Genomic DNA, 14,038 nt, shown 5'->3' on the forward strand with positions numbered 1-14,038 from the left:
GTTAAATACGTCTGGTATTATCCTAAACTAGCCTTTAAATAAGATGCCCCCAATCTAAAAACATAAGCTGACCTCACAAGTTGCATTATTGAAACGTAATTATAAGTTTAATCTTGAAGGTTCTACCGCTAGGAACCAAAAGCAAAAAACAAAAAATAAATAAATAAATAAAATAATGGAAAAAAAAAAAAGTTAAAAGCATTTAACCCCCACACCCACCACATCTCTTAAGTACCAGAACACCCCAAGCGTGCTAGCTACTAGTCAGTTTTCGAGATGACCTCGGAAGAAAGAGTCGGTGCCTTCAGAGCTAAGTTAAAAACTTTATCCATAACTGTTGAAATGTATCCTGTCTTAATTTTGCCAATTTTTGTGTATTATATATAATTCATTTATTCATCTTTGTTCTCTTATTGCAGTCTTACTAAAAATTGAAATTCCTTAACATTACCTATCATGTCTTGTTACTCGTGTTTTAAACTTTTTTTTGTTAAATACGTCTGGTATTATTCTAAACTAGCCTTTAAATAAGATGCCTCCAATCTAAAAACATAAGCTGACCTCACAAGTTGCATTATTGAAACGTAATTATAAGTTTAATCTCGAAGGTTCTATCGCTAGGAACCAAAAGCAAAAAAAAAAAAACTTCCATGGATTAATATGGGAGGGGAGACTATCGTCAAATTCTATTCTAAACTGGGAATGGGCAAAGGACTTATACTAAGTAGATATAAATAAGTCCCTCTTACCGTTTTTTTTTTAATGGAGAGTAGATAATGCAGTGGATGTGTTATCGGCAGCTCCAGTAACTCTCGCTTCTCCTTTTTTGTCCCTCAGTCCTCATTTCTAATGAGTGATGTTTCTGACAAAGGGTGAAGAAAAAGCTGCTTTCCAGGTTGGTAGTATTTCGTGAACTCTGAGATGTCGGAAATTTTCTGTCTCTATGTCTATCCTTGCGGCCATGTCACTAGTAAGGGTGCTGGAGGTAAACGTTTTCATCTGGGCTGACGTTAACCGCCTGATAGTCAGGGACCCGAACCTTGGAATAAACACTAAGGAGGCTGTCCTATCAGCAGGTGCAAAGTACTGGGGCTGCTGTATTGCCATTTGGTGAATGGATTCTGGACCATGCAGAGGTATCTGGTGGGGCCTCTCGATGCCATACTAGTGGGTAATTGTTACGGCTTTACCTTATCATGTGCTACAAAAAAAAAAAAAAATTTCCTGTCTTTCCTCTCTTATTTTCCCTCTCTGTTCTGCTCTAACCAAGTATGCTGACCTGTTCCACAAACTCCAAAACCCTCAACATGAAATATCTCAAAAAAGAAAATACGAATAAACCTAGAACCCCATCCCTCCTACGTAGACCCCTACTACCATATCTCCTTCTCCAACATCAGAGGTCTACGTTCTAACCTTCCAGAGGTTGAAATCCAATTACAGGAGACGAAACCTGACATATTCTTTCTAAGCGAAACTGGAATAGGGCTGACCACCTCCCTAGATGAGTTCATAATTAAAGGATACTCTAACCTAACATCTAAATCTGACCCCCAAGATCGCCACAGGTATGGAATATGTGTCTACATTAAAGATGGCTTCCCATGTAGCAGGGATATCTCCAGAGAAGACCCTAATCTACCTTATATATGCTTCCGGGTTGCACTTGCTTACACCACCGCATTTATATTTGCCCTCTATCGCCCCCACAACAGTGGATTTAATGTCTTTAAGAGTATATCAGAAAAAATTGACCACATCCTGTCTGCTCCTCCCTCGGCTAACATTCACATTTGCGGTGACTTCAATGTCCATAATGTGAAATGGCTGAGCCATTCATATAAGACTGATGAGGAGGGGAGGTTCTGTCCTGATTTTGCCATTGCATATGACCTCACTCAGATTGTCCGTGAGCCTACCCATGTGCCCGATAGTACCGGTCAGTTCGCAAGCCTCCTAGACCTTTTTCTATCCACTTCCCCTGAGCTATGCTCATGTTCCGTTCTATCTCCTCTGGGATCCTCCGACCACTGCGTCGTATCAGTTAAGATAAAAATGAAATATAATAAATCTACAGACGTACCTCTCCACCGTACTGTATACTGATACTCTATGGCGGACTGGGATAGCTTCCGTACATTCATATCTGATCTCCCTTTCCATTCCACGTTTAAAAAGGATGTGTCCTCTATAGTATCAGATCTGACGGAATGGTTAGGCATAGGCTAATTCATACCATCCAAAAAATTCCAACAAAAACCTAACAGCCAGCCATGGTTCTCCCCCGAATGTGCTGCTGCCATTACACACAGAAATCACTTTTTCCATAGCTACCAACGTAATAGATGCACTGAAACTAAAGCTGCTTTCAGAACCGCCAGCAACATCTGTAAAAGAGTAATAAAAAATGCAAGAGAACTATATGCGCAATCCGTTAAGTCCAAAGTAGCTGAGCAGCGGCTTGGTTCCCACCAGTTCTGGCAAATAGCAAATAGGATCTTGAACAGAAACGTGCGCTCTATCCCAACCATTATCAATGGACCAGAGGTCATCTCGACAGCATCCGACAAGGACAAACTATTTGCCAAAAACTTTGCGGCAAATTCTACCCTGTGTGATGAAGGCCATCAACTCCCCATATTCCCTCCTATAACAGACAACATGCTATGCAAGATACAAATATCTGTGCGTGAGGTCGCCAAGCTAATCAAGAACCTTGACTCCAGCAAAGCAACTGGTCCCAACAGTATTCCAATTATAGTGTTAAAAAAATTACAACCAGAACTTGCCTCCATACTTTCCAAATTGTTTAAGCGTTACCTTAAGAAGTGCTTTCCAACACCCTGGAAAACCTCATCAGTATGCTCTGTATTTAAGAATTCAGGTGATAAGTCATCCCCCTCTCAGTACAGACCAATAAGTCGACTGTGTGTCATGAGTAAGTTGCTGGAATCCACAATAAATAGAGAAGTAGTCAACCACCTCAGCAGAAATAACCTTCTTAGCGACACGCAATATGGTTTCCGCTCTGCTAGATCTACAGCAGATGTGCTAATGGTTATATCTCATAGGATTAGCGAATCTCTCGACAAAGGCTTCATTTCTAGGGCAATTGCTCTCGACATATCAAAGGCCTTCGATAAGGTTTGGCATAAAGGCCTACTACACAAGATTTCCAGCTACGGTATAACTGGTAATGTTTTCTCTGTCATTAAGTCATTTCTCTCAGATAGGCTCATAAGAGTAGTTGTTGATGGGCAGAAATCAGAGGACCACAGTATTAATGCTGGAGTCCCTCAGGGGTCCATACTGGGCCCAACTCTCTTCCTGATCTACATCAATGATCTCCCAAAACACATACTAAAATCTTTCGTTGACATCTATGCTGATGACACGACCATCTATGGCAACACATCAAAGGCCGTAAATGATGATGTTCTCTCTGATTCTCTCTCCCCTGATCTTGAGCGCGTGGTACAGTGGGGAAAGAGGTGGCTGGTTACCTTTAATGCACCTAAGACCAAGCTCCTATCTCTACATCATAAACGCTCTGATCTCCATTTGGCATCAATTGAAATGGATGGCTCTCGTCTAAGGGAGGCCCCAGGATTTGATAAGCTCCTGGGTTTTACCTTTACACCTGATCTGAAATGGAACACATACATCAAGTCTGTGGCCAAGGTCGCTGGGAAAATGGTAGGATCCTTCTACCGCTCCAGAAGATATCTCACTAATGATGCAATTCTCTATCTATATAAGAGCCAAGTACGTCCAAAGATGGAGTACTGCTGCCACATCTGGGCGGGGGCTGCAAAAAACAGCCTATCCTGCCTTGACGGAGTACAAAATAGACTCTGTGGCTTGGTGGGGGGTGCCCTTTTCTCTACCCTGCAACCTCTTTCCCACAAAAGAGACGTAGCGAGCCTGTCATTGTTCTATCATTATTTCCATGGCAGGTGCTCGTCTGAGCTCCATTCTCTGGTCCCCCCTCGCCAATCTTTCTCAAAAAACACCCAACTAGCTGAAACCACCGTCAATAATTTTCCCCACTCCCTATCTTTGCCTAAATCAAAACGTAGATACCATGAAGAAAGCTTCTTTCTTAGAACTGCAAGCCTGTGGAACTCTGTTCCACTTGCCTGTTTCCCTCCCGACTTCAACCTGGATGTCTTCAAGTCCAACACAAACAAATTCCTGATGAACCGCCCCCCCCCTTAAGTAATGACACCTCACCAATTCTCCAATACTATTGCGACACTATCCCTTTGATCACTGTACACACAATAACCCTTATCCCTGAGTGGCCATTGGGCCTTGATAAGTGGTGAACTCCATGTAAAAAAAAAAAGAAAGAAAGGACACTCTGAAAAACTTTAGCTCGGAATGTAGATGACCAAAAGAGGATGGCTTTGTAGAACAGATTCAACAAAAGTTTGTATGTTTTTTTTTTCATTATTAATTTTGAATTATAAAATAGCCATTGTGACGATCCAAGATCGTTATCACCCAAAATAGGTAACAGCAGAGCATTCTGATGAAGGAAGACCAGTGGCCAATCAGGTTGGATTAAAAAAACCTAATCAACTTTAGCGACAAAGATAAAAGTATTATTTGGGCATCAATCAGTCAGTTGCTGTTAAGATCCCATCCAGTCCACACCAGTTGAATGATTTTGGGACTCCGTTATCAACAAGCGGTAATGTAGAAAAACGAAAAGTTATGAAATTCCTCAAATGAATCGGCTTTGGTGTGCTCGTAAATCTACATTACTCGAAAGAAAATGTGGATTGTTTCGGGGGTTTTTTTATTGCTTGACTTTGGAATTTAAATTGTTGTTAACTCGTATATATTATATATTCACAATAAAAAACAGTTGTATCTTCCATTTGTGCAGCTGCCATTGTGCAAAGGCAGCATGTGTACCGCAGATTTAACCGACATAAGTCCAGTTCAGACAGACAGAAGTATATAGAAGCCAGAAATAACTGTAAGAACGAAATAGCGAGACAGCTAAGAGAGAATTTACTGAAACCACCAAAAAAACGCGTCAAAGCACAGAAATTAGGAACCCGTGACTTCTGGAAAATCTACAACAGTGTAGTAAATAATGGGCAATCAACAATTCCTCTACTATCCAACAATCATGAGGTTGTTTGCTCAGCAACCGAGAAGGCTAACATGCTTGCCAGTCGGTTTGCCTTCAAGTCCACACTGGACCCTGCTAACCACCCCCTCCCTGACTTTCCTTTGCGGACAGATGCCACACTAGATGATCTGAAAATCACGTCTTCTCAGGTGCATGCTATCATAAAAAAATCTTGACACTTCGAAAGCATGTACACCTGATCTCATCCCAGCTGTGCTATTAAAAAAGTGCTCCACCGAAGTAACTCTGGTTCTCTTCAAACTTTACAACAAATGCTTTAATGAATCTTGCTTTCCTGACTGCTGGAAAACTGCTTCTGTAGTACCAGTTTTCAAGAATTCTGGCGAAAGAACTGACTCAGTAAATTACCGTCCCATTAGCCTCCTCCCACTTTTCGCCAAAATATTTGAGTCCATAATTAACCAAGCTCTAGTCCATCACCTTACAGGTGCTAAACTTCTGACCAACAAACAATATGGATTTAGGCAAGCCCGTTTGATGGCAGACATCCTAACTGTAATCTCTGAGCGTATATACCCTTCACTTAACAAAGCAGGGGAGGGTAGAGCGGTAGCTCTAGATATATCTAAGGCTTTTGACAAGGTATGGCATGAAGGGCTTCTTAGGAAAATCAGATCATATGGTATCACTGGAAGAAAACTTAACATAATTAAATCCTTCTTAGATAAGAGAAAAATCCAGGTTGTCCTCGATGGTCGTACATCTAAACAATATGATATAAATGAGGGAGTGCCTCAAGGGTCTATCCTTGGACCTCTATTATTTCTAATATTCATAAATGACCTCCCTGACAAAATTGTCTGTGAGATGGGTATATATATATATATACTGATGACACCATGCTCTATAACAGACACGACAGGAAAACAAATGGACACATATCTAAAGAAATGGCAGAAACACTAGAGGATGCCCTCCAATGTGTAGTGGAATGGGGACAAAAATGGATGGTCACTTTCAATGCTGCCAAGACTAAACTTGTTTCCTTCAATAACTACAAGAAACCTTCTCTACCACCAATAGCAATGGCCAAAGACTCTTTATCTGAAAGTACATCTTTTAAACTCCTCGGCCTAACGTTCATAGGAAACATGAGTTGGAAAAATTACATTGAGAGCATTCCCAGGACCGCTGCGAAAAAGGTAGGTTCTCTCTACCATGCTAGAAAGCTACTAACGCCTGAAAGTATCCTGTACCTCTATAAGACCACCATTCGTCCATGTATGGAGTATTGTTGTCATATTTGGGCTGGTGCATCTGCTACTAGTCTCTCACTTCTAGACAAGGTTCAATAGAGAGTCATCAACCTAATAGGTCCTGAACTGTCATCTAAGCTTCAACCTCTGTCCCATCGATGAAATATAGCATCCCTCTGCCTGTTCTACAAGTACTTTAACGGTGAATGCTCCGACGAACTGCAAGCACTTGTACCCCCTCGACGTAAATACCCCCGACAAACCCGACAAGCAGCAAAATCCCACCCCTTCAAAGTTGAGATCCCGAGATGTAAGAGAGCCTTCTACTCAAGTAGTTTCTTCCCCAGAACCGCTAGACTTTGGAATTCCCATCCGGGTTCCTGCTTCCCCAACTGTACTGACATGCAGAAGTTCAAGTGTAACGTGAACCGACATTTTGCTGCCCAACTCCCCACATAGTATCCCTCTAGCTTATGTCCCTGATAGTAGCCCCCTACATCAAAGTGGCAATGTGCCTTGTTTGGGGTAAAAATGTAATAAAAAAAATTTAAAAAAAAAAAAAAAAAAAAAAAAAGTGGTTTGAACGGCATTTTGTATGTGTTTTTCCTTCAAAATTTAAAATGTTATATGCATATACATATATACATATATATATATATATATATACAAGTAATATTCACTACTGACCGAGAATAAGGCTGTAGTGATTATTCTAGTCAAATGAACTAAATGGTTTACATTTTTTGGAACTACCAATACCAATATGACTAATTGAATTGTTGGGCTAAATAACAAATATTTTATGTTCATACAAAACATAATTCAAACATTTGTGCATGTTAATTCCTCCTTAACTAAACATACACACGCATTTGAATACCTACTAGACACTGTCCTCAAGTGTCTAAGGTCTCTCTGTACAGGGGTTTGTCAGAACAACCTGGCATGAGAATACTTTTTCCATAGAAGTAAACCCTGACCAAATATTCAAAATCACATAGTATTCGCTACTCAAATAAGATTGCCTCACTATGGCTAACTTACATTAGCGTTTACAAGGAACGGTGCACCTTCTCCAAGTGGTGTTACCTCAAGTAACAGCACGAAGCTGGATACTCCACCAGACTAGATAAATTCTTGTCCTGGAATCCAGTAAGACCAAGAGACCAAAATGAAAGATATACTACAATGTATGAAAATGGTTAATTTGGGAGAGGAAAATTATGTTCTCAATTTCTTTACTAACTCAAGTGTTTGAGATCAAGAGATAAAGAACTTAAATGGAACATTCGAATATTTATGTATCTCATATAGAGTTCAAGTGTTAGCCCCAGGTTGTGGGCCCCTTGATTTCTGAGAACTTTGAAGTAAAATAAAACAAAAATATTTACTGCCTCCCAGTAGCAACTGTGATTTTCTGGTTTATCTTGAATTATTTCTGATGCCAATCTTTTGCCTTCAGTAAAATGCCACCTGATCCAACAAAGTAATTGCCGCAGAGCTGGGCCACCTAAATATCACAAAGGAAGTAAAAAAACAAAAACAATTTTAATATTCATATTGTTTGTAGCAAAGTTATTTGGAAAACTAAAACTTTAGAATAAACATTTTTCATATAACAAAATTTACACAATGATGAAAGTGAAATTTGGTTTCCCATTCATTTTGGGTCTTGGTAGGGCTAGTCCTATCTGTCTCTGCGATTAATTACTGATTGATTTACAATGCATTCGTAATGGTGGTTATTATATGATAATCAGAATTAGGTTCTTCACATGAATTAGTCATAGATTTTATTAAAATAATTGTTTACATAAAATTAAATAAAATCAGTCAATAAAATTAAGTTTATATTGTATAAATTTATTGTTTATATTTCTTTGATGATAGATGATCTTTCTCTCCATCCAATGCCAAATCTCTTAGTAAAAGGAAAAAAATTGTGTGTGTGTATATTACTTACACAAATGAAGGGATTTAATAGAAACATTATTTCATGAAACTGAACCATGTAAAGAGGAAATTATGAAATTTTAACAGGCAAGACAACATGGTGTTTTAATGAATAACGATGAGAAGATAACGATGAAGGTAAACAACACAAATTGTTAATATATCTAAGAAATAAAATATATCAACCTGGAGTTGTGTCGATGTATAGAATCTCACAAAGGCTCCAAATCAATTCTATGATTTGAAAAATTTGATGCTGATCATCAAGATGGGCTTTCTCTTCATCATCGGTACTGCTTTCTATTAAGACAAAGGAAATACAAAAAATCTGATTCAAAAAAGGAAATATCAAAATTTGGAAAATCTTAATAAAAAATATTCAATTGATCAAAATAATTTAAATAAGCATGAAAAACAAAAAAAAAATCCGATTAATAATCAAAATTATTAAAATCTTTTCCATAATTTTTTTAAAATATGAAAAAAGTCTGGCCAAATTTAAATTTAGTTATATCTCCTTTATAGAGAGAAAATTATAAAACATTAAAAACAGAAATATTCTTCTGAAAAAATATTTATCTTCTGAGATATTTCTTTAATTAGTAATACACACGGACGAAAAAACGCTTTGGATAATCACAGATTTCAAGGTAGTTCTACTAAAATAGCCATATTTTTCAAACCAAAGCACTTCAAGTCTTCAAATTACTACTGTTTTGTTCGGAAATGAATATACTTTCAAATGAATTAATAAATATGAATGTACATTATATATTTTAAGAGTTTTAAGCAAATAAAGTGATAAAAATGTGAACGTCATAAAATGGCGTTTTCGGTAAGGTTTTGTAATGACCCCCCCTGTTTTCTAAAGGTCCGTACCGTGATTGTATGAAGAATTTCGTCATGAAATTTGGGAACCAATTAGAAGAGGTGTTAATCTTAATACTGTCAAGTGTCCGAAATATTTTTGACCATTTCTTTTTTTGTCGTGTTCAAAATAAGACTTTAATATGACGAGTATTGAACATTTTGAAAAAAAAATTATTCGGACACCCAGTAGTAAGTAAATCAATCTTTTTACTATCTTTATCAATTAAAAGTATTATTTTATGTTGAGTAGGACCGCGGTAATTGATAATTTAAAAGGACCTACCCGAAAAAAAAATTGTTTATATTTCTCGAATTTGGTCAAATGAAGTTAGTATTTTAAAGAAGCAGCAGCAGCTCCAGCCTGTAGAATCAGCCATAGCACAGCACAGTGTAAACAACACGCGTTCTTTAATTTTTATTCAAAAACGAATTAAGAAAAATATGAAAATATGAATATAAATGTTCTTATACGTTTAATGAGAGCTATTTTGTTATCAGAATAACATTAGTTTAGAACTATTCGGTTTTCAGAATGTATAATAACAATCCCAACCAATTCGGCATTATGAATCTGTTGCAATTTCTTACATTGCTCGTCAAATTTAAAAACATGGTTAAAAAAAAAAAAACTACAATTAGGAAGCTTGCATGCACTTTTATTCTTTAAATTAGTCTTGAACAACGAATTAAAACAATGTTTTACTGCGAACAGTCACAAATGTTTTTGTTTTTTTTAAATCAAAATAAGTATCAAAATCTCGTTCATACATAGATTCGAAAAAGTTGTCAAAAAACAAATATATAACAAATAAATGTTATCAAAGGCAAGATAAGTTACTTTTCTACCTAACTGGATATATTTTTTGTGTTTTTATTCAATGTAACATGTTTATTCAGCTCGAAATACATACAGTGTTTACCGATGTATTGGAAAATTAAAAATAGCGCCCGGCCCGACTCTCTTTGACACGGTAAGTTTGAGAAAAGGAGTTAAAAATAAAAAAAAACTATACAAAATACTGTTAAAAACTCACCGAATATATGTCAGCCTATGTCACGGTAACATATTGAGCGAGTTTCTAGCAGTATTTTGTCTACTTTTTTATTTTTAACTCTTTTCCCCAAACTCACCGTTTCAAGAGAGTCGGGCGGCGGGCGCCATTTTAAATTTTCCAAAACATTAGTAAACACTGTTTTCAAGCTGAATAAACATGTTACATTAAATAAAAACACTAAAAAATTATCCAGTTAGGTAGAAAAGTAACTTGCTTTTGATAACATTTATTTGTTATATATTTGTTTTTTTTGACAACTTTTTCGAATCTATGTGTATAGTAATACAAACCCTCAAAATCTATATCAATATTCTTGAAATTTTAAAAGCAGTTAGAAAACACATCAAACTACAATTAGGAAGCTTTCTATTTTGTTATTTTTTTTTTCTACTTATTAAGCGAAAGATATTTTACAACCTGCTCCAGCGTAGTATAAACGGCCTATGGAATTAACACCTTCAATCTCGAAAATAGAAATCAACAAATTTTTGAACGCTCTCTTTGAAAAAAAGCTCTCTTAACTTTACCTCTAATACAAATTATGTGTGGCAAGTCTCCTCCTAAAACACTCTTTAACCCTAACAATAACACTAAGTTCGAGTGGCAAGCCCCCCCCAACAAAATACCTCTGTAAGCCACATACAAGCATCTAAAACAAACAAACAAAAAATAGACCCTTCCTTAAAGAAAAATACACATAAAAATAAATTGGTTAACTGTCCTAAAATGCTAGAATGGCCAGGAAATGAATTATTTTACATTAAATTTTTGTGAAACTAACCGCTCCCCCTCTAATATTGTTTTTGTTAGCTTTGTCTCTGTCAAGTTTTCAGTATGTTCGCACATAATTTTCCTTAGCCCTACAATTAATTCAAAGACCGAATGGCAACCCTCCTCATATTCTCATTGCATAGAAACCCTCTTAAAACTACACATAATTATCTTAAAAAAAAAAAAGCATGCATATTTTCCCATAGAAAAAAAAAGTTAACTGCCCTAAAATGCTAGAATGACCTGTAATAGGAACTTATTTTACATTCAATTCTAAAATAATTTGTTTATCTTTCATTAAAGTATTTCATGGCATTTTATACATAATTTCCTAAAAAGGTAGAATCACATTTTGAAGGGGTGGTCAGAAGGAGTTGAGTGGGGTTAAACAGAAGGTGTTAATCTACAATAATACCAAAGAAATATTGCAATATATTCATTTTTAAATGGTCTTATGTTTAGATTTAAGTTTTTTGTACATAAAGCACATTACAATTCAACTTTGAGTTCTCCAACTTCTTTTCTGTTTATGGATACATGGCATTTTTAAGGAATTGCTGCATATTTATGCACATTTACTGCAGATTATTTGGAAACCATAAACTTTGGGAGATTTTCAGTTGCATATTCTGATTCCTTGTACAAAAATACACTTATATGATAAATTTCATTTCTTAGTCTTGTGTTTTAACAAAGATATGACATTTTTACTGAAAAAGTAGTGCAAAAAATGTGACGAAACGCATATGGTCTTAAAGAGGGAAATATATCCAAACGTGTGAGGTACAAAAATAGCCATAACTTCCTTAATTTTAATCAGATTTCAAAAATTTAAAAAGATTCTTTCTTAGCTCATCAAGCTCTTTCTATGCATACCAATATTGAAATATTCAATGCTATTTCAATTTTTTCATGTGTATTGCTACTTTAATGGTTCCTCATTGGAGAAAAATATGTTCAATAATCGGTTTCAATCCAACAAGAATAGGAAAAAACATTAGGAAACAAAAAGAAAAACACCTGTTTAAGTGATGCCAATAAAAGAAAGAGAAAATTATTAGATGATGTAAACATCCAAATAGTTTTTCTATTACTGCTTTATTTTTATTAATTGAGGAGTTGCAACTAAATTGTTCAGTTATTATTGGAGATACACATTCTCTGGATGTCTTTGGAATTGTACTTCTTTTGTAAGCTAAGATTTGTCACACTCCAACTCTAAAATGGATAAAAAAAAAAGCATCTGACCTGATTCTGAACGTAAAGCCCAGCAACAACCTTTGATCACAGAACGATAATGACGACTGGCTTTTACCAAACTAAAATGAAAGTTTAGAATGAAGAAAAAAGACAAAAATTAGTAACAATTTCTAAAAAAATATTAATGTGCTTAATTTTAAGTACACTCAAAAATTCCTCACATCATGGTACATATCGTAATCTATACATAAATAATATAACTATTATATATTACAAGCAAACAATGGAACCCATTTGAAGGTTGGGTTAGATCATCTGAATAAGAAAAAAAAGTGAGTTTGAAAAGCCAGTTAAATTTTTTTAATAAAATGGCAAAATCCAAAATTAGTATTTTTTGTTTGCTATCCCACTTCCCCTGTCTTCTGCAACCAGTGAAATACTTTTAATACTTGTGACGATATACCCAATTGTTTATAATGGGCTGTTCCAATATTCTGTTTTATAGTTTGTTTTATTACATTTGTTAGTAAGGAGAAAAGTAGAAAGAGAAGTGAATAATAGAGACTGTACAAGAGGAGTAGGCAAACAACAGAATGAGAGAGGGTGAGAATAATAAAGAGAAACTTAGAGATTGGTAACTGCAAACTACAATTAGAACACTTCAAATGGATTTTTCAAACATAACTGAATCCAAGGAATATTTTAACATTTATTTTGTGTGAATAAAAATATAAGGAAAATTTTTTTAAGGAAACAAACGTTTAAGTTAGCTATTGTATATCCTTACAAAATATTATGCTACCTGTTCTTTAAGCTATTGTATTGACAGATACAAGACATTCTGCAAGTTTTGAAACAGCAGTTTTAAACATAGGAAAATAACAAAAATATTAAATGAGTCTAACAGAACCAAGGGCATTATTAACTATGGCAGCAACAATACCAGCACTAGCAGGATCCCCAACAGAATCAACCATTACAATGATAATAAAACTAACAATACAAACTTATTTTGCAAACTACTTAATGACCAAATGTTGCACATTATTAACCATGAAGAAAAAGTGACAGCATTTCGAAGGTTAGACGCACATATCACATGATGACACTAAGTGAAGAATACAAAAGCAATATAGCTTGAAGTATTAATGGAGTAATAAAAAAAAAAAAATCCACACTGGCATAAAACACTTGCAACCTAAATAGGTTATTTATAGAACAGAAATGCAACATCATAAATTTTAAGCAGAAGCAAAAAATTTTCAAGCAAAAAATACAAATTCATTACAAAAGACACCTAAATAAATATCTTGTTACTTTAGCCATGGTGAGAAAACATGGATTTACAAATAAAGACAACTTATATAGTCATATATATATATATGCAAATATATTGCATACATCACACTCATCGAACAGTACATAAAATATATAAAACTAAAAAGTCTACCTTTAATTACATAAAATAATAACAGGATTCATCTCCACCGATTGGTAAAAAGCCTGATACAAAGGAAAACAGAATAATAAAAACCGTAACTGCAGAATTCACACAAATTATCCATTACAAAATAGCTAATTCAACCAAATGGATCACAATATCTGTACATAAAAAACTAAGATTTAAAATCATTTATAATAACCACAAAAGCACATTTAATAACAAAAAAAAACAAAAAAAAACAGATTTAAAACATCATTATGGATGCTTAAACAAGGTGGGCATATGTCAATAGTGTGAAATATCATGATGGGCGAGCACATGCAAATATTTAGACACTCCATATAGATTATGCTTGAATGAGAAACTAGAAATTTGAAAAATC

At 35.3% G+C, this 14,038-nt stretch overlaps 1 protein-coding gene across 2 annotated transcripts in view; it reads right to left on the reverse strand.

The window, feature by feature from the left end:
* LOC145252678 (nuclear pore complex protein Nup85-like) overlaps positions 1-14,038 on the reverse strand; it is a 108,134-nt gene that overhangs the window by 66,986 nt on the left and 27,110 nt on the right. For both annotated transcript variants that reach the window (XM_080112497.1, XM_080112496.1), the window contains 3 exons: positions 12,261-12,331; positions 8,503-8,616; positions 7,755-7,873 (listed from right to left, as the gene is read on the reverse strand). In XM_080112497.1, the coding sequence (XP_079968623.1) occupies positions 7,755-7,873; positions 8,503-8,616; positions 12,261-12,331 (304 nt within the window). The remainder of the gene's footprint in view (positions 1-7,754; positions 7,874-8,502; positions 8,617-12,260; positions 12,332-14,038) is intronic.

Source organism: Euprymna scolopes, chromosome 29, assembly GCF_053919585.1.
Source record: "Euprymna scolopes isolate OS-2025 chromosome 29, ASM5391958v1, whole genome shotgun sequence".
NCBI classification, from domain to species: domain Eukaryota; kingdom Metazoa; phylum Mollusca; class Cephalopoda; order Sepiida; family Sepiolidae; genus Euprymna; species Euprymna scolopes.